Source organism: Balaenoptera acutorostrata, chromosome 12 (genome assembly GCF_949987535.1).
Source record: "Balaenoptera acutorostrata chromosome 12, mBalAcu1.1, whole genome shotgun sequence".
Lineage (NCBI taxonomy): Eukaryota > Metazoa > Chordata > Mammalia > Artiodactyla > Balaenopteridae > Balaenoptera > Balaenoptera acutorostrata.
In genome coordinates this window covers 37,066,272-37,088,898 of record NC_080075.1, presented here as the reverse complement: position 1 = coordinate 37,088,898, position 22,627 = coordinate 37,066,272, and the positions used below count along the sequence as shown (strand labels likewise).

The window sequence follows — 22,627 nt, the reverse complement described above, 5'->3', positions numbered from 1 at the left end:
CACAGGTCACCTGCCTTGCTCCGCTGGGACGGGCCCAGGTCTCACAAGAAATTGTCCATAGACGAATTGTAGTACAAATTCCTTTCTTTGTTGGTTGGCCTCTTTCACTAGACCATGGCCTATAAAATTTTGTAAAAACAATTCTTAAATATTATTTGAAAGGGCAAATGGCCCACGCTGAAAGGTTTGACAGTTTGACATATAGTGCATGGTTCTGAGAGCTCGCAACCTGCAAAGTGTGGCCAAGATTCTCCCCCTGCTTGTTAGAAGCCTAGTGTTTTTTAAACAGTGTTTTGTGGCCGCCCAGAGTTCCTTTGCTCCCAGCCATCGGACAGGCCAGGAGTCTGCTTCAGTGATCTGAAATCCTTTTAGACTCATTTGGGAAGAGAGCAGAAAAATAGCTGGCACCTTTGAATCCAGTGTCCAAAGAGCACAGAAACAGGTCGTGCCAATTACGGAGCCATTTGGACCATCAGATCAAAGCAGATCACTTTAGAGTCTTCTGATAGCGCCGGAGCCAGTGCCCAGAGAGAGAAGGGAGCCCGGAGTGGCACTTCAGTGAGGGGACGAGGGGGAATTTGAGTGGCCCGGTCTCATCAGAGCCAGGGAAGTCGCAGGGAAGTAGCTTTCTGCATTAGAATGTGGCCCGTGTGTGCGGCTCAGAGCCCCGTTGGCTGCGTCCGCATAGCCAAAGGCCATTTTCAGGAGCCTCTGGCCCCTCAGTCACTGGGCTGCTAGTTAATTGCCACACGGACTTCATGACACATGGGCAGATAATATGACATTTTCGGTTTCTGTCACTAGCAAACGCCACAACGTTGCCTGCGCTAGTTGCTAAGAAGCTGTCAGAACCCATTAGCAACTGGCTAAAGTCGCCCTATGGCATTTCCTCACAGCATCAGCAAAACGAGCATAAATCACCCACTGGAGTCTACTGCTATCCTAATGAGGCTGTAAGCTTGTTTATGGACTAACATCATTTTTATGATTATTTCCACCTTTTCAGTTTGCCTTCATTTGGTGGCAGGACAAGTCAGCTCCAGGAATGAAGTCACTGCTGACATTTTACAAATGTGGTTCAGAGCTGCTGCCTGCTGCCGTGTGGTCAGCCGGCGGTCCTCCAAGTTTGTTTAGTGATCTTAAAAATAAAAAGGAAATAAATCCTCCAGAGACCGCAGAGAGGTGACTGTATCAAATTGCAGAGTGGATGGAAATGTGCAAGGTACAATTGACCATTGAGACTTTCCTCTGAGGTGGAGACGTTTCGAGATCAATTTTCCATTTTAGAAAGTGGAAGAGGTTAAACAATTTATTAAAATCTATGAAAGTGTTTGCTTTGAGAATCGTCTGTTTTATTATGCTCTCCTCCTTCCCCATCCTCTCCATTTCCCTAACTTGTGTCGGGAAGGAGCAGGGTTTATTGTTTTAGGCTTTTCTGAACATGCACCAGTATTTACACTGGATTGAAAGCATTTGCTTCCAATGAAAATCTTGTCTTAGATTACAACCCAGCAGTGTAATTTCCCTCCCAGATGGGAGTAAAGTAGCTGTATTTGCCTAAAAACAGTAGGAAGAACAAACTGAGCATTAAGCCAAGGCTGTTTTTGGCTTGAGCTAATGATGTAATAGAAACCTTTTATTCGGGAGAGGTCACTGCCAGGGACTGAAGGGGGTGATCTGGCTCTTGCTTGAAAGGTTTCTCCATTGTATCTACATAAGTCTTCACTTAAACAATTCTGTTCCTAATGCTTCTGCTTTCATATGGCAGAAATAAACAGGAAAGGTTCTGGTGAGTGTTACACGTGGAATGCAGAAAGCCTTCCTCTCCTAATGCAGTATATAATTCAGGTGCCCTCAAGGCACGCTTTCAGGAATTCTTTTGCCTGAGGTAATGGGAAGCTAAGGCTGCTTTAAGGCCTTGATTATCTATTGATGCACAAAGCTGGAAAAAAGTCATCTCCGCTGGATTATAGTAGATATTTCCATAAATTATCAATGAATTTTCTTCAAGGCAGGCAGGAGGCATTGCCTGCTAAATTAATCTGGAGGGGTTTTGAGATGGAGAGAAAGGCTATTTTTTTTTTTTTTTAAGGTTGAAAACAATCATGGGCGAGGTGGTGAAAAACTGTGTCCTTAGGTCACAAGCTTTTTAATCAGTGATCAAGTAATATGTTTCTTTTCCTTGGTTACCTTTTGCATATTGAAAGTGGATTAGCCCACTGAAAATTTAAATGCTTTTGAGTTGGGGTTTTTTCTCATGTTTTTTTAATGAATTGTTATTTTATATGGTGAATTGCTTCTCTGAATAAAAAGCCTCTTTAAATATTGGACTTTCTAAGAATTTATTAGGCAAATCCAAGGAGACTCCTTAGAAAACACTTGGGTATGCAAATCGAAGGTGTGGTGGGGTGGAAGGAACCCTGGGTTAGCGATGTGGGTGTCTCATCCCGCCTGGACCATCCCCCTTGAGCAAATCATCCAGTAGGATCACAAGTACTTTCTTCATTGCTACAGTGAGGGCTTGGGAATTGTGGGTCTTTATGATCTTTTTCACTGAGAACACAGCTGTGATTCCATGGACCTTTTACAGAATATATGATTTTTGTCAACAAAACATCGAATACAATGAAATTATGGATTTTAATTTTATAAAAATTCAACAGAAAAGTTCTGCAAAAGTTTTGTGTTTGTGGCATATGCTGTCATCCTAGCAGAAATGTTGAAATCAGTCTGTCTGTCACCCAACAAAGTTTTTAAACTTCAACTCAGTACAAGTCAAGGTAATTTAGGGGGCAGTTTTCTTTTGGGGGGAGGGGTGGCGGGGGGAGTTTCCTGAGGGAACTCTGTTAAGAACAACCGATTAATGACAACCTAATTACTTTAGATTCGACTGAAATAACTGAAATCAAAATAGAGAATTCTTCAATATCCTGTGATAAACCATAATAGAAAAGAATATGAAAAAGAATATATATATATGTACATATATAACTGAGTCACTTTGTTGTACAGCAGAAATTAACACAACATTGTAAATCAACTATCAAGAAAATTTTTTTTTAAATAGAGAATTCTTTTTGTGTGTAGGATATTTAGATAAAAGAAACAAGGAATACAGAAATTCATGAAGCGATCCAAAGGAATCTGAGGCTAGTTCCCATGTGCAGTCTTACCAAAGTTCTTTGGGCCTGTGGACAGGTCTCCCAGTGAACCCAGGGAGTGTGCTAGCTCATTGTTAAGCCTCGCCACTCTAGCTCTTCTTTCTGGGCCCAGATCAACCTGTTCCTTTCTAAAAGCCAGTAGTTTCCACTGAGAGAGCTGGGGTACCAGTTTGACAAAAGCTAAGCTACTTTTTAGGGTACTTTGTATAGTCCACTGTTGTTTTCTCTTTTAACATTTGTGCCTAAACGCCAAATGTTTACTTTCCATTTGTACCTTATGACTTGTTTTGGACAGTGTGATTATATGGACTGAAATTTCACTTTTTTTTTTTCTTATTCAATATGCCATTTTAAAAGGAATACTACATTCTTTATCTTATTGTGTCACAGAGCCAAAAAATTATCTGGAAGAAACAACTTAAATGTTATAACAAAAATCAATGGAAAAATAGTATCCAGTGTATAGGAATGTGTAAGCAGGTGACTTTTCCGTGAGAAAAATTTAAATCGAGAAGAAATTTTTCAGAAACTGCCTGGATTATCAGGGGAGTACAATCCCAACTGACTATTCATTTAACATCACTTTATTTGATTTAAATAGTCATTGTTTTCGAATTAAACATCGATTTCAAGAGTTTTTCCCTTACTAAACTTTATGCTCTCTTTCTATGACAAGAAAAATTATATTCTATTTGAAGCATTCGTATGTCAGACTGCTTATATGATGGATTACCTACATTTCCATGGCCTACTTTAGTCTTAAGATAGATCACTTATGGAAATAGTTGATGTCTTAAATGCATCTTCTCACAAGTTGACATCAATGACTTTATGTGGGATTTGAATACCCAGGCGTAGACAGCACCTCTGCTCATGGTTTCCACCATATGTAACTCCCCAGTAGGAGTTACACTTAACATGTCTCCACTATCCACATCTGAATAATTACCATGGCAACAAAGCTACTAAAGAGTTTGGATACTCCCCTCCATTCCCTTTCACCTTTTCCAATGTTCTTCGGAAGAAGTTCCTTAGACCTGACTGCTTTTGAGCCTAGGCCTTGTTCTTTCTCTTTGTCTTAAAAAAAAAAAAGAAAGAAAGAAAAGAGTACCAAATAAACTATTAATCATTGATATTGCTCTTTTGGTTTTGTTTATATCCAAAGGCATTCTATTTGAATAAAGCATGTTAAGGTAGCATCAGTCAAAATTTGATTCACTATGTTTGCAGGTGATGGCTTGGACAACAGTGTAGCTTCCCCCAGCACAGGTGACGATGATGATCCAGATAAGGACAAAAAGCGTCACAAAAAGCGTGGCATCTTTCCCAAAGTAGCCACAAATATCATGAGGGCGTGGCTGTTCCAGCATCTAACAGTAAGTGGATTCTAAATGACATATGTAAACTAAATATGGACAATGAACCAGTTTTGGTAGAAAAAAAGGGGGAAAAAATGATCCCTCTGGACTTGGAATATTTCATAAATCACTGTGTGCCCACAGTTCTTACAGAGGTGTTAGCACTTGTTTCCTAGATCCATACCCCAAATTAGGAGTTTTATTTGAAGTTTTGCTATTGCGATTTTGCTCACTTTTGTAAGTTATAAGGTTTAGGAGTTCATGTGCACTTGTGACTTTAAGTATGTTATGCTAATGATGTTGCTTTTCTCAGTGCGACTCATAAGTACCTAGAACCAGGTCCCACTAAGAACAAAGTCAGACAAACCCCAGAGAGGAGGACTTAATTTCTTCCAGTGCTTTCGTGCACCTTTATGGCGAATGGTCTGCAAAAATGTAAATCTTGTTGCAATGGCAGGTTGCTCACATAATTTGCTCTGAAGTGGTTTGAATGCACTGGCTGCCATTACAAAACGTTCATCTGAGTCGGAGCTGCACAGTGAAAGTTGTCCCTGTATTTAGAACTGCAAAGGAAAACAGCAATATAGAGTCAGCTCTTCCTGTGTAGTCCCTTGTGACTTTTCAAGCCAAGTAACAGTTTATATTGTCTGTGTGAGTATTGCTGTTTTCACTGCAGGAATTCTCCTGGAGATGTGAGAAACTGGAGATTTGGGGCTTTATGCCACCGAGGGATTTGTTTTGTTTGGTTATTGTTCTGAATGGATTTCATGTTCAAAATATTTATAATCATAATATTTTGGCGGATATTTTTGGAAGTGCGTACTGATTTAATGACATCTAAGGAAGAAGATGAAATGAAAATTTATGGGTAAAATAATATATTAAAAATCAACAAAATTGTTGGCCAGGGGTACTTTCAACGTTAGGGACGAAGGACAAATTTAGACAGGCCGTAGCATAGACTAGCCTAAAATGAATGAATGTTAAAAATCTTGTTTTTTGAAAGAAATGTTAGGAGCAAACCTTTTATGTTACTATTCTTAGCATAGTTGGCTTTTCTTAAAGTCATTTGATTTTCTTCAGTATCAAAGTTAATTCTGCATTGTCACTCATGTGTCCAGACCTGTTGACCCTCACATCCTCACCCACTTTCAAAGCCATGTTCCTCAGTGACTTATATTGATACAGGGAGACAAAGAGAGGATGTGGGAGACCAAGCTGGTTCAGCTCCTCTGGACAGAGGCTGTGCCCCCAATAATACTCGAGGCTATAAATTAATCCAGATTTTCCAGCATCCCTAAATAAAATAAAAACCGAGAGCGGCAGGACTAACTAAAAAATAGTTTCTTTCCTTTTCTTCTTCCCACCACGATTCCAAACAGTAACTAGATTATGCTGATAGTTTTGGAATCAGCTTTAGGGATGGTTAATACTGGCAGTTAGTTGAAGATGTAGATGGTTTAGCTGATTTTAACATCACGTTAGGTTGACCTGAAACCTGATTCGGGTGCCATTACTTGCCTGACACTTGTTGCATTTACGTGGATAGTTTGAGATCTGCTTTGTGCAAGTTTGCTGCTGAGGATTATTGCCCACCACTGAATGGGAGGGGAAGGACTAGGGTCTAGAGGGCATAGCATGAAAAATAAATAGCACGGCATTTAAAGTCAGCGGGAGATAAGAAGTGACAATGGGGCAAAAGTGCTGATGCAGCCGTGCTGATATTTCATCACTGGAGCCAACCAGCTAACCTGATCTAACCTGAGGATGAGTGGGGGGAGGGGACAAAATCAGGTTGACCCTGAAGTCACAACCAAACTCTATTTCCTATACTAACAGAAAAAAAAAAAAGGTAGACTTCGTCAGCCTCCATTTCAATCTGCAAAGGAGTTTTGGCTTCACTCGAAGCTGAGGTGCCCCTGAATAAAATATAATCAAATATTGATTCAGACAGAATCAGGAGAGAAGAAGCAAGTTCTTTTATTCATCCACCAGATTTCCTGGTTTTCTAGGTCATACCCTTGTGAAGAACCTTGCCAAGAGCTATATTATTTTCTTAAAAAAAACCCCAAAGAACAACAACAACAAAATGCTTTTTAACAGCCAGCATGACTTTACCTGCATTGCAATGCTTTTTGTGGTCCATATATTATTGGGGCAGTTGCAACAGAAATTATTCATGAACTGTCTGATTTTTTGAGGTCCGGCTAATTTCCTTCAGTTTGAGGGTCGGTGCTGGCCTGTACCACTACCCTGAGAGGGGAAACCCATTTGTCCATGTCTCCCTGGCATTCTAAGAATGCTCATAGACGTTGTCTCCTGGTTTCCATTGGGTATTTCCACCCTCCTTCCCCACTCCACTGCCATCTGCTTATGCAAAAATATTGATAATGATAATGGTCTCTAAAAAGCAGAAGCTCTCATAATATCATCTAAAAAGCAAAGTGAGGAGATATATTTAAATTTTCTCCCCCTTTCCTTCTTCCAATGAGAAAGATTCCCTTCTGTCCCTCTTCTCCAATTGCAAGAGTAGATAGATTTCCAGTTACAAGGAACAGCCTTCTCCTTGTCTCATTATACTTCTTGAAAGAATGCATAAACTGTTCAGGTGATACTTATAGTCAAGAGCCGATTATAATAAATACTATGAGAAAACGTATAAAGAGAGTTTTATTATTATTTGTCCAAATGTAAGTAACTACTGTTATCTCAGTATTAATTCTTTAGCACATTTATTTCAAATTCTGAGAGGTCTTTAGGGATGCACAATTCATTTGGAAGACTGTGTACAAATTTTAGATGATCACATTCTTGCTATATGATTAATGCAACTTATCCAGGAGATCCTTTCTGAAATCTTGCTAAATATAAAAGAGCAACTGAAGCTCTGGCTAATTAAAACAATAGCAATCACAATTTATTAGCAAATTGTAAAAAAACTAATTTTTTAAATGCCAAAGGTATATTATAAAACCTCATACACCTTTTGGAAAGCAAATTGCTATCTTTTTTTCTTTTTCAAATAAATGGGTCAATCTTTTCATTGAGTTTATTCAGTTAAAAAAAGCTGCCTTTGAAAGGGCTTTCAGCATTTGTTTGTTAGAGGAGTAGAATAGGCCCTGAATAAAAAAACCTTTCTGGATTTGCACCCCAGCTGCATAAGAAAAATGTGCCTTTCTGTAGTTGGTCATAGGTAGATTTAATCAGTAGCACATTTTACTACTCCAAAGAGAGAACTAAAGCTTCATTTTTTGGACTCACAGTCTCTAGCAAGCTAAACTGGACATACTTGTGTATAATAAAAACAACAAAAGAAAAAGGAAACGGGTTTTAAACTTTGGTGATTATGGGGTAAAAGGAAATTTCAGTGATGTGAATTTCCAGCTTAGACTTAGTTGAACCTTTGCCAGTTTTGATAACTAGAGAAGTTCTCCTAAAAGAAACTATTCCCTGGAATTGAAAAGAATGACTGACATTATTTAGATAATGAGAGAGAATTCGAAAGAAAATAAAAAGGATGTATTAATAGAAATGCTTGCATTTGCCTGAAGACAAATTACTGCAAACAATTAGAAAGTACTTAATATTTGGGTGTGAGTCACTATAGAGTCACGATCAGTTCAGGGGCATATGCCACATCAAGAGTTTTTTTCCTTCCTAAGGGCATTATTCCAGCTGTAAATATAACCTGCTATGTCATAATGTTTAAGCTGGATGTGGTTTGCATATTACTGGTTATTTTGCTACATAGCGTTACAGAGATATCTGCCTAAGGGCTAGTAAAAATGAAGAGAAGGAATAAATACAATGTTTAAGGTAAAGAATCAAGGGTCTTTTTTCTTTTTGTTTTCCTACCCTAACATATTGCAATTTTAAATATAATCTAAATAGAAAAGGGGTTAATATGGTTCTCATTTAAAATACGCAGTGACATATTTTCCTGCATGGAGCTTGTGTACTCTAGGAATCCTGAAAAGTTAAGGAGAGTTGAGGTTGTTCAAATGCATACCTGCAAATTCAGGTGAAGAAACCATTCAAGGTGTGACTCATTCAGCATTGACCAGTAGGAGAGGTGATCCTGAAGGTGAATTGACTTTCATTCACATTCTCTTGGATTCTTCATCCTTTCACTGACCTTGAGGATCCCATTGGGTACTATAGAGACAAACTTTGTTTCTAGGTTATATACACATTTTGCCATTTGATTTTGTTTTCTTTCTTTCAACTTCTAGCCTGTAAAATACTATTTTTTTTTTTCTGTAGCGAAATTTATGTCTCAATTTCTGATTTATAAGACTTTCCTCTCAATGTGGATAAAGCCAAAGTGAGGGGTTGTAGAATCTTCCAGGTTGAGAATGGCGTTGCCATAGAAACACTATTAGATGAAAAGTGCCCTGCGGGTCCGCCACTCTTAAGAATGGAGTAAATGGAATTGAATTGGGAATTGAATGCTCTAGAAGAGACAGATGTTGTTTCATTGGTTTTTGCTTTTGGTAACAAGATCTGGTGGAGACATCTTAGTATCAAATCTCTGCCTGCAATTTTGGAAGAACTGCTTTCTAAACATTCTGAATTATTGTTAGAATGAAAAAGTACTTCTCATTGGTATCCAGATAACCCATTTTGTTGATCAAGGTGAGTGGAAAGTCAAAAGGCAGACACAGAGAGGAGGATTAGTACAGAGGCACATAGTTAGGTAGCAGACGGAATTTGCTCCTCTCCTCCCATTTCTATATCTCCTCCTATCCCTCACCTCTATTCTTTGCCAGTTTTAACAGTGACTATTCCTACTGTGCCTTACCAGTTAGCATTCTTCAGCTGCCATTAGTTCTAAGAAGGTAGCAAGGCAGGAAGACTATATTTTTGAACTTTGGCCTAAAACGTCAATCAGGGTAGTGCCAAGTGTTTGGGAAAGACAGTCCTAACTAGTCCTCCGTGTTCATACGCCTGAGCCAAGGAGGGTGGCTTGTGGAGATGGCAGCTAACTTTGATCCTTTTTTCATTATGTGGTATCTACAGATACCTTATTAAATTAAGATACTTGAAAACTAGTATGAAGGAGTGAGAAGATTTTTTTTTCCTTTCAGATGCACATGTCCCATATCAAAAATGAGCTCTCTGAAATACATAAGAAGAATATCTTCACAGTTCTTACTTTTTTTTCTTACACGAGGTTACCAGTCATCTTCGCAGGCTTTAGTCATGATGATGGTCAGATCTTGGCTTTGCCGAAATTAATACAGGCTTAGATGACAGATCTCTCTATCTTACTTTTAAAAGATCTCTGCTACTTTGGAGATAGCATATTTCAACTTTGATTAGATAGGACTCTGAATATCTTTTACCCAATTGGGAGTCATCTGTTTCAGGAGGAAAATGGAATAGATTATTTAATGACTTGGAGGTAATGTTGGAATGCCCTAATTCTTCTGTAATATACATCATATAGACCCTGTTTTAATAATGAAGCGAGTGGTTTCTAGATTCTGGGGCAACTGCCTTTTTCTTTTTCTTAGCTGGTTATTGAAATCCTAATGGGATGGGTGATGAATTTTCTTAGGTCAGGTAAACTGAAAAGGCTACAGCTGGAATTCTTCACCCAGAAGAATCAGAGTTAATACTAATGATCATTGTGAATTAGAAGATCAAAGGCGAAGCATCAGCCTGCTCTCCAAGTTGTTGCCCCAGAGGCCATTAGTGACCTGGCAGAGCTCCCTCCCAGCCTCCCACACACCTCCTTCCCTGTGCCCCAGCCTTTCTTCCCCATCCTAGGTATGCACCTCTGACCTGGGGGAATTACAGTCCCTTGACGAGGAGGCATGGGGGAAAAAAACAATCAAAAGTAAAAACAAAAGTCCAACTTTAAAATTGTTCATTTATCCAGGTGCGTAGGACTCTTAAGCAGATGAACTCTGATTGGGGCTCTATGAATTTCGGGGTGTGATTGAGATTTTTGTGCTCAGTCAAATGGTTTGTTCATTTCAGTGATGGTTGGTGCCTTATATAAGGGACATTTGTAGCGTCTGGCTGGCAATTTGTCAGCTTATTCTAAAATTGTCCTTTTGTTTCCAAGGCTAAGTTAAAAATACATCGTTGTTTGGTTTTCTGATATACTCTTTTTTTTTTTTTTTTAATTTATTTTTCACTGCGTTGGTTCTTTGCTGCTGCACCCGGGCTTCTCACTGCGGTGGCTTCTCTTGTTGGGGAGCACGGGCTCTAGGCATGCAGGCTTCAGTAGTTGTGGCTCACGGGCTCTAGAGCGCAGGCTCAGTAGTTGTGGCACATGGGCTTAGTTGCTCCGAGGCACGTGGGATCTTCCCGGACCAGGGATCGAACCTGTGTCCCCTGCCTTGGCTGGTGGATTATTAACCACTGCGCCACCATGGAAGCCCAGGTTTTCTGATATACTCTTAATCGGGTTGATTCAATGAAGGATTAGGTTCAAAACAGAAGTGCCCATGTAAGCACAGTTTATTAAGTTGATGGTTGCCCATGCACATAACTGTTGGAAAACTAGCTAGCCGTTTACACTTCAACGCATATATCAATGTCCTGTCTTCTGATACCTCTTAGTGATGATACATTTTTGAAGATAAAACGCTAAACTCAGTCAATGAATATGAAACTGCTCCTCCTCAATTTATCTTTCAGATTAAAATTAGAGCATCACGTACATATGTGTGAGGGTAATTTTTAAACTAACTCAGCCTAATCCTTAGGAATTTTATATGACGTAAGTTTGGCTTTTTACTTTCTCAGTGTTTAAGATTCCTAGTGAAGGTACTTTGGTTTAAAGAATGAAGGTTTGATGGACAGACAATCCAGTGGTTTTGTTTTAGGAAGGATTCCAGTGTTTTGGTTTGGTTTGGCTGATTGGTTGTTTTGCCAGTGGAAGTAAATGTATATGTCATGGAATTTAGCAGACTTTGACTTAACTGGAAATATCCTCATCACATCTCAGTCTTTCTTATGGAAGTGTGATTATGACTCTGTGTACATATATGTCCCTATGTACTTGGGCATTTTTCTATAAGAGAAATCTCTCTGAAACCCTGCCATCCGTACCAATCCTGGTGGGAAAAACTGATCCATTTTACTTCTTTTAATCCCCTAAACAGCTATGTTCAGGGCTCTAATTTTTCTGTTTCTGCTGATGGAAGCCAATGCCAGAGGGTAAGCAAAGAGTGGAGACCACATTGCAATGGTCACGAAACCCTCTTGGTTATGGGCCAAGCTGACCTGAGGTATACTGAATGCCATGAGACAGCAAAAATCGCTTTATTAAGGCTCCAAAGTAGTAATGATAGTAACTGTGCAGATTTACAGCAAAATGACTGCTATGGACAAACGTGCTGGTGTTTCAATACTGCCTGTCCTTCCATTTGCGAGTCCTGAGCCTGGGAAAGGTGGCTTTCGTCAATGGGCTGGATACTCAGCTCAGTGTGTCAGGAGGCAGGAGAGAGCCCTCGAACACTCAGATAAGGCGCCCACTTCCTGGTGGGCCTGTGGGCAGCCTCCAAGAGCAGAGGAGTAGCTGGAAGAATTACGCCAGGCGATTTTCTAACATTTCAAAGACCTTTCAGATTTTGTGTTTTCTTGCTATTGCAAAATGCCTTCACTCAGCAAATTATAGCCCAGGGAGTATGGCTCCCAATACAAGAAGTATTGCTCTATCTTTGGACACTCTAAAGAAAAGATAGGCCTCAAGTAACTTGATGTTATAAATGCAAGCACCCTAAGTTAGTTGATATTCAAATGAGACACAAGTTACTTGGTTTTATAATCGATTATTCAAAATCTTCTGAAATAGAGACCTTTGTTTGATTTAAATCACTGCTTGTATTTGAATGTCCTCCTGGTATTATCTCTCCAGAAAAAAAAATGGGGCAATATATATGAACTTAACCATTTAGGTGTCTTTGCTTTTCAGTTCTTAATATTCTGCGATCAGTTTTTGTCTTGTTTTCACATTAACTTTGTCGCTAGCATCCCTGTAGAGCCCACGCGCTCTCCCATGACGCAAATGACCTTTGAGAATTCGGTGTCCTAGGAAGTTCTTGGGACATCCAGAGGCCAGGAGGTGTTAATAGGAACACTCATCCTAAGAAAGATCAATGAGTGGAGAAAATTTCTATTGCAGTTTATAGAAGCTTAGGAATAATTCCTGTCCCTTATTTAAAGAAAAGTCAGTTTCCAAACTTCTTGGGGGAGGAACTCCACAAAAATGACGATTTCATTTTTAAAAGAAATGAAATTATCTCCTGCCTACATAATGTTACTTTTACCAAGTTTTTTAAAAAAAATGATCCATTAATTGCTTGGCTCTTTTGACATTGGATCATTCTGTCCTGTTAACAGCTGAAGGAAAAAATTGATCAAAAGGCTAAATAAACTTATAATATGTGTCTCTATGGTGCTTTGTAGTTTAATCTTTTCACATACACTGGATTCTTAAGACAATCCTGTAAGGTAGTCAGGATGACAAAAATGAAGGTGAGAGAAGTTAATGAATTTTCTCAGGGTCAAAAGCTAGGAACTGGATGAGCGGGAACCAGGGAGGGTCTCTTGCCTTGAATTTCCATGTGCTTTTTACCATGTTGCCTCCCAAACACAGAGCAAATCAAATCACCATCATGGGAGTTCAAAGGTATAATTACAGTCTCATTTCATGAGCTAGCTGATTAGTATTTTTTAAATAAAATAAGAGCCAGAAGGTTTGGCATAAAACTTTATAGTGCAACCTGATGGTTATTGGTAACGGGGGGTCAAGGAAGGCCCATTCCTATCTAGATTCTTGTTCCAAACATATCTGTGCATAAAAAAGGCATAGCTGCAGCTATTGATATTTTCTGCAATTGTAATCATTTATACATTGTTAGAATTTCAGATTTTAAACATGAACTGTCCCTCCTTCCTTATGGAAATAGGTAAATCTCTAGTCCTGTGTATCACTAACAATGTGTGATAGTGATTTGGGGAATCTTTCCTCATGCAAATCGTAACTAACCCTTCGAACACAGAATTTAGCTCCTTGAAGATTTTTTGCCTGTCACATGTTCAGGACGCCAAAGAGCTATGTCTTTCATTTGCTTTATGGAGATAGGGGAAACTGCTTATGCAGCCCCAATTACTCTTGAAACTACAATCCAACTGTCTTTTCTCAGCAAAGAAGGCTGCTAAAGCCTGGAGAATTAAGCCACCGCTCTGGGGTATGACACTGAGGTCTGATCATTTTAAAGCTAGTAATAACCAGAATCCTAAAATTCTTATGAATAAAATGTAATTTTAGTAATGTTTCCATAAACAGTGGTAATGGTGGCATTTTAGTAGGCAGTGACATTAGTCACATCGAAATTGCACCACATTGGCTTTTAAATTACTCCACCTGTCTGTATGAATAGAATTTTCAGTGTAAAGGCAGAGAGACAGCTGCTGCTAATGTCTCCTTCTCCCTGTGCAGATAATGCTGGCAAATCTACATGCATAAAGGACTGGTTTGTGGTGTAAAATTGTACCTGACCCTGCTGGCTCCTGAGCTGCAGAGAAATACCTTTAATTACCAGTGGCTGTGTTTAGTTGTTGACATAAAAATGTCAGCTTCCAGGGGTATAACCTCAGGTTCACTCCCTCTAGTAATGTCACCCACCGTACACTCTTTTTCTTCCACCCACACCCTTAGTGAGATGGGTGAGCATTTATCTTGATGTGTTTCAGAAATGTGCAGGGCATTAATACTTAAAAGGAAAACATCTAATACCGTATGAACCTGATTGATGATCTTTCCATTGGAGAACTTTTAAAGATTAGTGGAATCGGGTTCCTTCTTTCTAGCCAGAATGGAAATATGGGATACTGTTTATACCTTCAAAGGGCTTAACATCATTCATCTAATACAGATACACGTTCTCATATGAGGATGATGGCCAGGCACTTCAGAAAGCAGAAAGAGTAAAGAATAGAGGGGCTTGAGTCTATCAAATTTTTTACCATATGCCCAAGCTTTCTGTTGATATATGATGAAACTTACTTTCTGGAGAAGCCCGTTTGCTCTTGACCTTTCGGCTGTGGTCTATTGCAGCAGCTATATCGAACTAGGAATGGGCCAGCCAAGCAAGGGGATACTCCTGTTCACAATGTCTGTTGCCAACGATGTATTTGGAGAAATGGTAAATAGGAGATATACTTGTCTGGCTCGTTTGCAGGCATTCTTTTTGACTTCTTTCACACAACTCGTGTTTTCGTGTTTAATTTAACAAGGAATGAGTAGTAAATGAAAGCTGCTGCCTGAAATCCCACTGTGAGCGTGTTTTGCACTTGGCTCCCCAGTGACAAAGCAATTTGTGAAATTATGAGATGGAGTAATTAGATGAAGCCAGGGCTCCTGATTGTTGCCATGCATATGGGGCGAGGGTTTGTTGCAAAGAGGGAGGGGGAGGAAAAAAAATAGATTATTACCCTGGCAAGTTGGCTCAAAGCTTCTTCATTTATTTGTAAACAGAATATTTAGTGACCGCATAGGAAGTAGCTGTAATCACCAGCTCATAAAGAAACCACTGCAGAGCTTTTGGATTTTTGCAGAGTACTCATGTAAAATTTAAGCTGGGAGGCAGAATCCCTGTTAATGTAATTAGGATCTAATTTACCACCCTTTGCACACAGATGTAATAATGTCTAGATATTCTGTCTTTAAGCACATTACATACACCTCAGTGCAGCAGTTACTGAACAGAAACAGGTGTGAGCACTTTCCTAATTCGTTTTTACACTGTAAACACATAGCAGTGTAAGGGAAATATTTACCAAAAATGAGGGGAAGGAATGTCTGCAAATGAGGCAGTAATGGACAGTTGCCCTTTATGTACTGATGGATTTCTCAATGGTTAAGTAAATTAAAGCAAATGCTAGAAAAATCAATAGGCCAGCATAGTCTTGGTTTTGCCTCATAGACTTCAGGACAGAATGACAGATGTGGTGTCTATGACCCATTTAAGTATTAATGCCTGAAAAACTGCTTCTGCATGCAAGGTTATAGGCTTTGAAACATTCTGCCCTATTACATTACAGACAATAATATTTTTAAGTATATATGGAATTTATATGTTTCAGTCAGGTTGTTCTTAGGTGATACATTTATACTGGAAGATTAGTTGCTTAGTTGTTGCAATAGCATCATAAATCAGTTTTGAATGTTCCCACATGAAAACATCTTCATAAGGCTGTAGTTGGAAGGTAAAGATGATGTATATCGAGCTTCCATGTATCGTGAAGTGACTATGCTCCGTAACACTCTATGTGGAAACCAAATTAGATTTAATTAAGGGGTAGATGCTGAGAGACTTTGGAAAAATCTGTAAAATACCATTAAAATGTGGCATTAGAATTCAGTTAATCTCCAGGGCTCTAGATGCTATATTTTACATTTGTACCAACATGGATCACGTGTCACATAGGTTGATTGTCACAACATGGGGAATTTTCGGGCTGTTGAAATGTTCTAAGTGGTAGGTATTATCCTCTGAGAATGAGAAGGCCAGCCTTCTGGTAGCATCACAGAGCGTGCATTTTCCCATCCATTGTTCCCATTACCAATGTCAAGAGAAATGGTGGAAATATGCTCCCAGTGTTGGATTGTTGATTACTAGAGACAGGTAGATGAGAAGAGAAGCAAGGCAAAATGTACTTAAGTACTGGTTTCAGGGACCAAAGCTGGCTTCCAGAGCAAAATAAAATGGAGGGTTGAACTCATTATGCTGGTTCTTTGGGGAGAAGGTGCCTTTTGTGGCAGAAAAAGAGAGCTGGGTTGGCTTGAATTCTCCTGTTTACCTTCTTATGCTGAGTGAACTTGGACAATCATTCCTTCCTTCTTTGCCCGTGACAAAGCAGACAGGGGCCAGCCTGCCTCTGGGTTTTGAAAATCAGTATGTAAAGGTGATATTGTGATGAACCAAATCCTTGGAAACGTTGCTAGGTTGGAATGATGGAGAGAAGTAGAATGACTGTAGGTTCTAAATGGAAGATTATTTTCCTGATTTTAATCTTTGTACAACATAGCAGTAGTAATTACAACATTCCTTGGAAGCTGTCTCAGGAGATTTAACAATGTACACATGTGGAGGTTAAACTGAGGTGTAAATAGTAACTTTAAAAAAATGAAAGTCTACCATCTAAAAAGTTGGGAAATGGAATTGAAGGTTCTTTTGCTTCTTCAGAGCAGTGCTTCTTAAACTTTAGTGTGCATTCCAATTATCTGGGAATGTTTTTTTGCATGGAGATTCTCAGAGGGCTGAGGCCTGAGATTCTGCATTTTGAACAAGCTCGCTGCTACTCGTCCACAGACCAGACTTTGCAAAGCAAGGATCTGAGGAGCACAAGCAAGGTGACAGCTTTTAAATGGAAAGATGACTGTTTTTCTTCATCTTTGATTTTTTTTTTTTAAACATATCTTCATTTATTTATTTATTTATTTATGGCTGTGTTGGTCTTCGTTTCTGTGCGAGGGCTTTCTCTAGTTGTGGCGAGCGGGGGCCACTCTTCATCGCGGTGCACGGGCCTTTCACTGTAGCGGCCTCTCTTGTTGCAGAGCACAGGCTCCAGACGCACAGGCTCAGTAATTGTGGCTCACGGGCCCAGTTGCTCCACGGCATGTGGGATCCTCCCAGACCAGGGCTCGAACCCGTGTTCCCCGCACCGGCAGGCAGACTCTCAACCACTGCGCCACCAGGGAAGCCCTTCATCTTTGATTTTTAATGCTTGGATTTTTTTCCTCTGATGTTGAAACTTAACGCATTATTTTTATAACGTCTCTTGGACTAAAGTGTTTGGTTTTTCCTCTGCCAACTTCAGTTCTTTTTCAGGGTACAAGAACTTTCTTTTAAATATCAAAGAGTTTTTAAAAAGCTAGACTTTATGCTTTAGAGCAGCTTCAGGCTCACGGCAAAACTGAGGGGAAGGGACAGAGATTTCCCGTAGGCCTCCTGCCCCACACCTGCAGAGCCTCCCCAATTATCAGCACACCCCTGTCCCCACCAGAGTGGCACATTCCTTACAACTGATGAACCTACACGGACCCATCATCGTCACCCAAAGTTCACAGTTTACATCAGGGTTCACTCTTGGTGTGGTACATTCTAGGGGTTTGGACAAATGTATGACATGTAACCACCATTATAGTATCATGCAGGGTAGTTTCACTGCCCTAAATGAATATCACAGAGTTTTCACTGGGTCTCTCAAATACCCAGAAAGCTTCTGATAGATCAAGGACTCTGCAGATATACTGACTTTTTCTTTGGGGCTTGTTGACAGTACACTTGTGTGATAGGATGGGTGAAGGTTGAATGTTACAGAATCTTACCCTTCACCCCCATGTGGCTTCAGGGCTTTGGCGATGATAGTCAGTCATGGAAGTTATCATGGGGAGAGGGCAGTGTGTTCAGTGCTTGTACTGGCTCCCGAATTCCTACTCTGGACCTCCAGATCTGGTAGCCTTTGTCAGTAAGGAAGCAACAGAATCACCATCTACAGAAACAATACATACATTTGAGGGAGAAATGCTTTTGTTCCTAGTCCTATTTGCCAACTTCAGTCTGCTCCAGGAAATCCTTTTGCATTTCCGCTGCCTTGTGTACTTTATCTGCCACGGGCACTCTCAAATTTCACAGCATCCTGGAAGATGAATTTGTTTTAAAAAGTGAGCATCCAAGGAAACAGTCACCCAAGTCCAGGAAGCGCAGAGTCCCATTTAGGATAAACGCAAGGAGGAACACACCCAGTTACATATTAATCACACTGACAAAAATTAAATACAAAGAAAAAATATTAAAAGCAACAAGGGAAAAGCAACAAATAACATACAAGGAAAAAGTGAGCATCCGAAAAGTATATTCTCTCTAGTTGGGCTAAGAGACTTGTTATGAATTATTATGAATAGCACATACCTATGAATCATTGCTTAGTGGGTAAATTCTCTCACTCATTAGAGTTCACAGGCTGGATGTAGTTTCTTGAAATTAGGTCATTTATTTTGGTCTAAGTCACTGAGGATCAAAGGTCACAAGGAATCCAAAAGCCATTAGTCAGGGTTCTTTTCTGGACCCCTTAGATGTCATTGTGCGAGTTACCCATGGCAGCCCGGGCCTGGCCTGCTGTCAGGGAGCTGGCAGGGTGCCTACTTTATTTCCAGTTTGCATAGATAAAAAGCAGAGCAGCTACTCTTGGAATCACTATAAAAATAAGCTTACATAAAATCTCCATTTGAAATACAGTATGTGTGTGCCCCTGCATGTATTCTCTTACGGAGGCCAGGGGCCCTAGAAATCAAAATTAGAAAGAGAGGCATACATTTGATGGCATCGTGGATTATCCTTTGTTTTGGTGCAGGCATTTATAATTCATTGTGTGTATAGTGAAGACCAGATTTTCACAAAGAATTGTAACGACAAACCAAGTGTTTTAATTTGCGAATGTAAAATACAATAAAGGCAGCGCTTTAACCATTGTCAAATATATATGTTGCCATCCCCTCTTGATAATATTGAAGTACATTTGGCAGTAATGAGTTTATGCGTATCAGGTGGGCAAGAGATGTAGTCAAGTCAATTCATTTACTTCCCCCATTGAGCCCTGTGGGTCTCAGGCCCACACCTTGAAGTGAAAACATTATCAGTTACCAAGATGACAGGCGCCCTGGACTGACTTACTCCTTGAAAGTGTTCGTATTGGACCAGAAACCATGAGCACTCAGCAACATTCATCACTTCAGTGTTCAAGAGAGTGATTGAGTAAATGGTGGGGTGAATTTCCAAGGAAAAAAGGCCAAATGGACCTGCATGAAACAGCGTGTATCTGAATTTTGAAAAATCCAGCTATAAGCAAGTATCCTATTTGATTTGAAAAGATTATTAAGTACTTCGTTTGCATGTGATTCAACAGTTAATCATCGTACCCCCATTTTACGGATGGAACGTTTTATAGGAGGAAGCGGGCTAGAAAAGTCCGACGATCTACCAGAGATCTTAGTGTACAATAAAGTAGAAACTGGAAAAAAATTCAGAGCCCTAATTTTCAACCTGCTGGGTGTCACTACTTCCAGACCTTGAGACTTAAATTCATGGTTTGTTATCACTCTTGAAACTGGCGTGCATACACACTGACTAGACCTGGTGAGAGTTGAGGCAGAAGTCCATGTGACGTCATCAGAGCCGTGTGTTTGCCCCACTTACTTGATCACAGCGGCTTTATGACACCACCAGAGAGCTGTGGGTTCCCTGCATGGGTGTCATGCTGTCCCCGGGGTTCTCCGTGGCTGTGACACCTGCACTGCACAAGTGTGTGTGTGGTAGGGGTCGGGGAAGGGGGTTATGCAGCAGCAGGATGAAGGCAGGGCTCTTACCTGGAAATACCTAAAATTGTCTGGTTTGTGCGGAGAGACGGTTGGGATGTTTTCCACGATGGGGTGACCTAATCCCACTGCAAAGCAGGAAAAAGCAACTTTTAAACGTGCTTGTTGTTATTTCTCCCCACCGTAAATGACGGCTAAACTTTAGGCCGCATCTACCCTTCTCTTTGAATAACAATATGAATTGGGCCATTCACGTTTCTTCCAAGTGAGTTCAAATGCGTTTTGAGTGCCTACTGCGTGCAAGGAACCGTGTACATCTCGGAGCTCTATGAAAAGCACGTAGATCTAGTTGGTGGTGCAGTTTGCAAGAAGAACTGGAGCGAGGAGGACAGTTCAGAGACAATGACAACAGTTCTGGTGAGAAGGTTGTGGTTGTGAGAGTGTGAAGAAATGGATGGATGGATGGTGGACGATATCTTGGAGGTAAACCCGACATCTCATAAATAGAAACATTCATAGCTGGCACATGTGTATCATACACTGTGCTGAGTGCTAGTGATATGCCGGGGTGGGTTCTCAGTGCCATGTGTGTAGAGAATTTACAAATAATAATAAAATGACGAAAAGTCAGTCTGTTTATTATTATCACCCTGCACTGGCAATTCTAAATAATGTCAGTGAATAAAAAGCTCCTCCTGGCTGGTACAGGCTGCTCCCACCCTGCCCCCACCCTGGTAGGTCTCGCTAAGCACTTTCATGTTTTTTTTTTTTTTTTTTTAAAGAATTTTTTTTTTAATTTTATTTATTTATTTATTTATTTTATTTATGGCTGTGTTGGGTCTTCGTTTCTGTGTGAGGGCTTTCTCTAGTTGTGGCAAGTGGGGGCCACTCCTCATTGCGGTGCGCAGGCCTCTCACTGTCGCGGCCTCTCTTGTTGTGGAGCACAGGCTCCAAACGCGCAGGCTCAGTAATTGTGGCTCACGGGCCCAGCTGCTCTGCGGCATGTGGGATCTTCCCAGACCAGGGCTCGAACCCGTGTCCCCTGCATTGGCAGGCAGACTCCCAACCACTGCGCCACCAGGGAAGCCCGCTTTCATGTTTTATCTCATGGAATTCCCACTATGACCCTCTAGGGGAGGTACTGCTAGTCTCCCTATTTCACTGTTGAGAAAACCAAGATTCTGAGAGATTCAACAACTTGCCTGAAGTAGCGCAGGGAGAAGCAGGGACTGGATTTGAACTCAAGCCCCTCTGGCTCTGAGGCCCGTTTTCATAACCACTCACGAGTGGACATTTGGTACAGAAGAGCATCAAAGGTGACTTCCCGGTTTCACGTTGGCAGTTAGGGAGCTGGAGTCTCTTTCAGGGAAGAAGGGAAGTTAGAAGGAGGAACTGGGTCTAGGGGAAGGTGAGGCATTCCGTGTGGGATACGTGTGGTTCCGGTGCTGGTGGGATGTCCGTGTGAGTTGTATGGTCAGTAGTTGGAAATGGGTTGGCTGGGGCTTTGGTGAGAGTACAAGGCTCGGTGTTACCTCCATCGAGGCTGGAGGTGGATATGGAGTCATGGACCCAGAGAGAGCTGAGAGAGGAAAGGAGGAGATCAAGCACAGAATTCAGGCAACGCCTCCTTTTAAAGGCTGTCTGGAGGAAAAAAAACCTAGAGAAAGAGACAGAGGAGCAGGCAGGAGGTCTGTCCAATGCGGAGGTGGGCTGGACTCATCTCTCCGGTCCCTTCTAGCTCCCACACTTTAATATTCTAAGAAAAGGAAGGAAGGTCCAATGATAAGAAAGAGTCCATTCCCAAACAGAATCCATCAAAGTCCCCAAACTGGCTCTCCTTTCTCTCATCCTCATCTCAGTTTAACAACATCACCATGGACCCGGAAGTTCCAACCAGGACCCTCAGATTCATCCTGGAAGGTTCCCTCTCCTCCCTGCTTCGCAGATTACTCCCTGAGTCTCATCAACACTCCCTCCTAAACACTTCTTCATTCTCTTATCCCTATCTAGTCCCGCTGCCATAGCCTCCTTGTCTCCTGCTTTCCCCTTTCCCTAATCAGCCTCCCTGCCTCTAATCAGTTGCCTCTAATCAATTACACTTGTTTGTAATTGATCCCTTACAAAGAATCCCTCATTTTGCCACCAGAGTGATTATTCCAAAGCAAAACTGGCCAAATCTCACCACTACTTGAAAACCTGTAATATCTCCCTATTGCCCTTAGGATACAACATCCTCAGCATGCCATTCAAGGACCCTTGAGGTCTGACACTGGCCCACTGAGCACCCAGGCTCCTCATTCGCCCTTTCCATACACGCTTACCTTCCCCACAGGTGCTGAATGGTCCTGTACTCTGTGCACCAGCACGTGCTGTTTCCTCATCTGGAAACTCCATGACCCCTTCTCCACTTCATACTTTTTCCTGCATCCTTCACATCTGATCTCAGCTGTCACAGCTTGGGGAAGCCATTCTTGGTCCTCCCCAGGAAAGAGGAAATGGCCCCTGCCTCCAGACCCATAGCGCCTTGATGGTCATCTGATAGAGAGCACTTGTCATGGTGACTGTTTATTTACGAGCTGCCTCCCTCGTAAATAAGATGATTGAATCTTTCACCGCTATATCTTCAGCCATAATAGAGATGCTTGATGATATTTATTGACCAAACGCTTGAGCAAAGTTTCAAAATAGAGGTGACCAAACCCTGAAAGTTTTTTGCAGTAGAAAGACTGGGAAAGGTTCTGGTATAGGGATTAGGATATCATCAGTGA

General features: G+C 40.9%; 1 protein-coding gene across 5 annotated transcripts in view; it reads left to right on the top strand.

The window, feature by feature from the left end:
* MEIS1 (Meis homeobox 1) overlaps window positions 1–22,627 on the top strand; it is a 138,345-nt gene that overhangs the window by 73,222 nt on the left and 42,496 nt on the right. For all 5 annotated transcript variants that reach the window (XM_057558637.1, XM_007189756.2, XM_057558636.1 and 2 more), the window contains one exon: window positions 4,392–4,537. In XM_057558637.1, coding sequence (XP_057414620.1) covers window positions 4,392–4,537 — 146 coding nt within the window. The remainder of the gene's footprint in view (window positions 1–4,391; window positions 4,538–22,627) is intronic.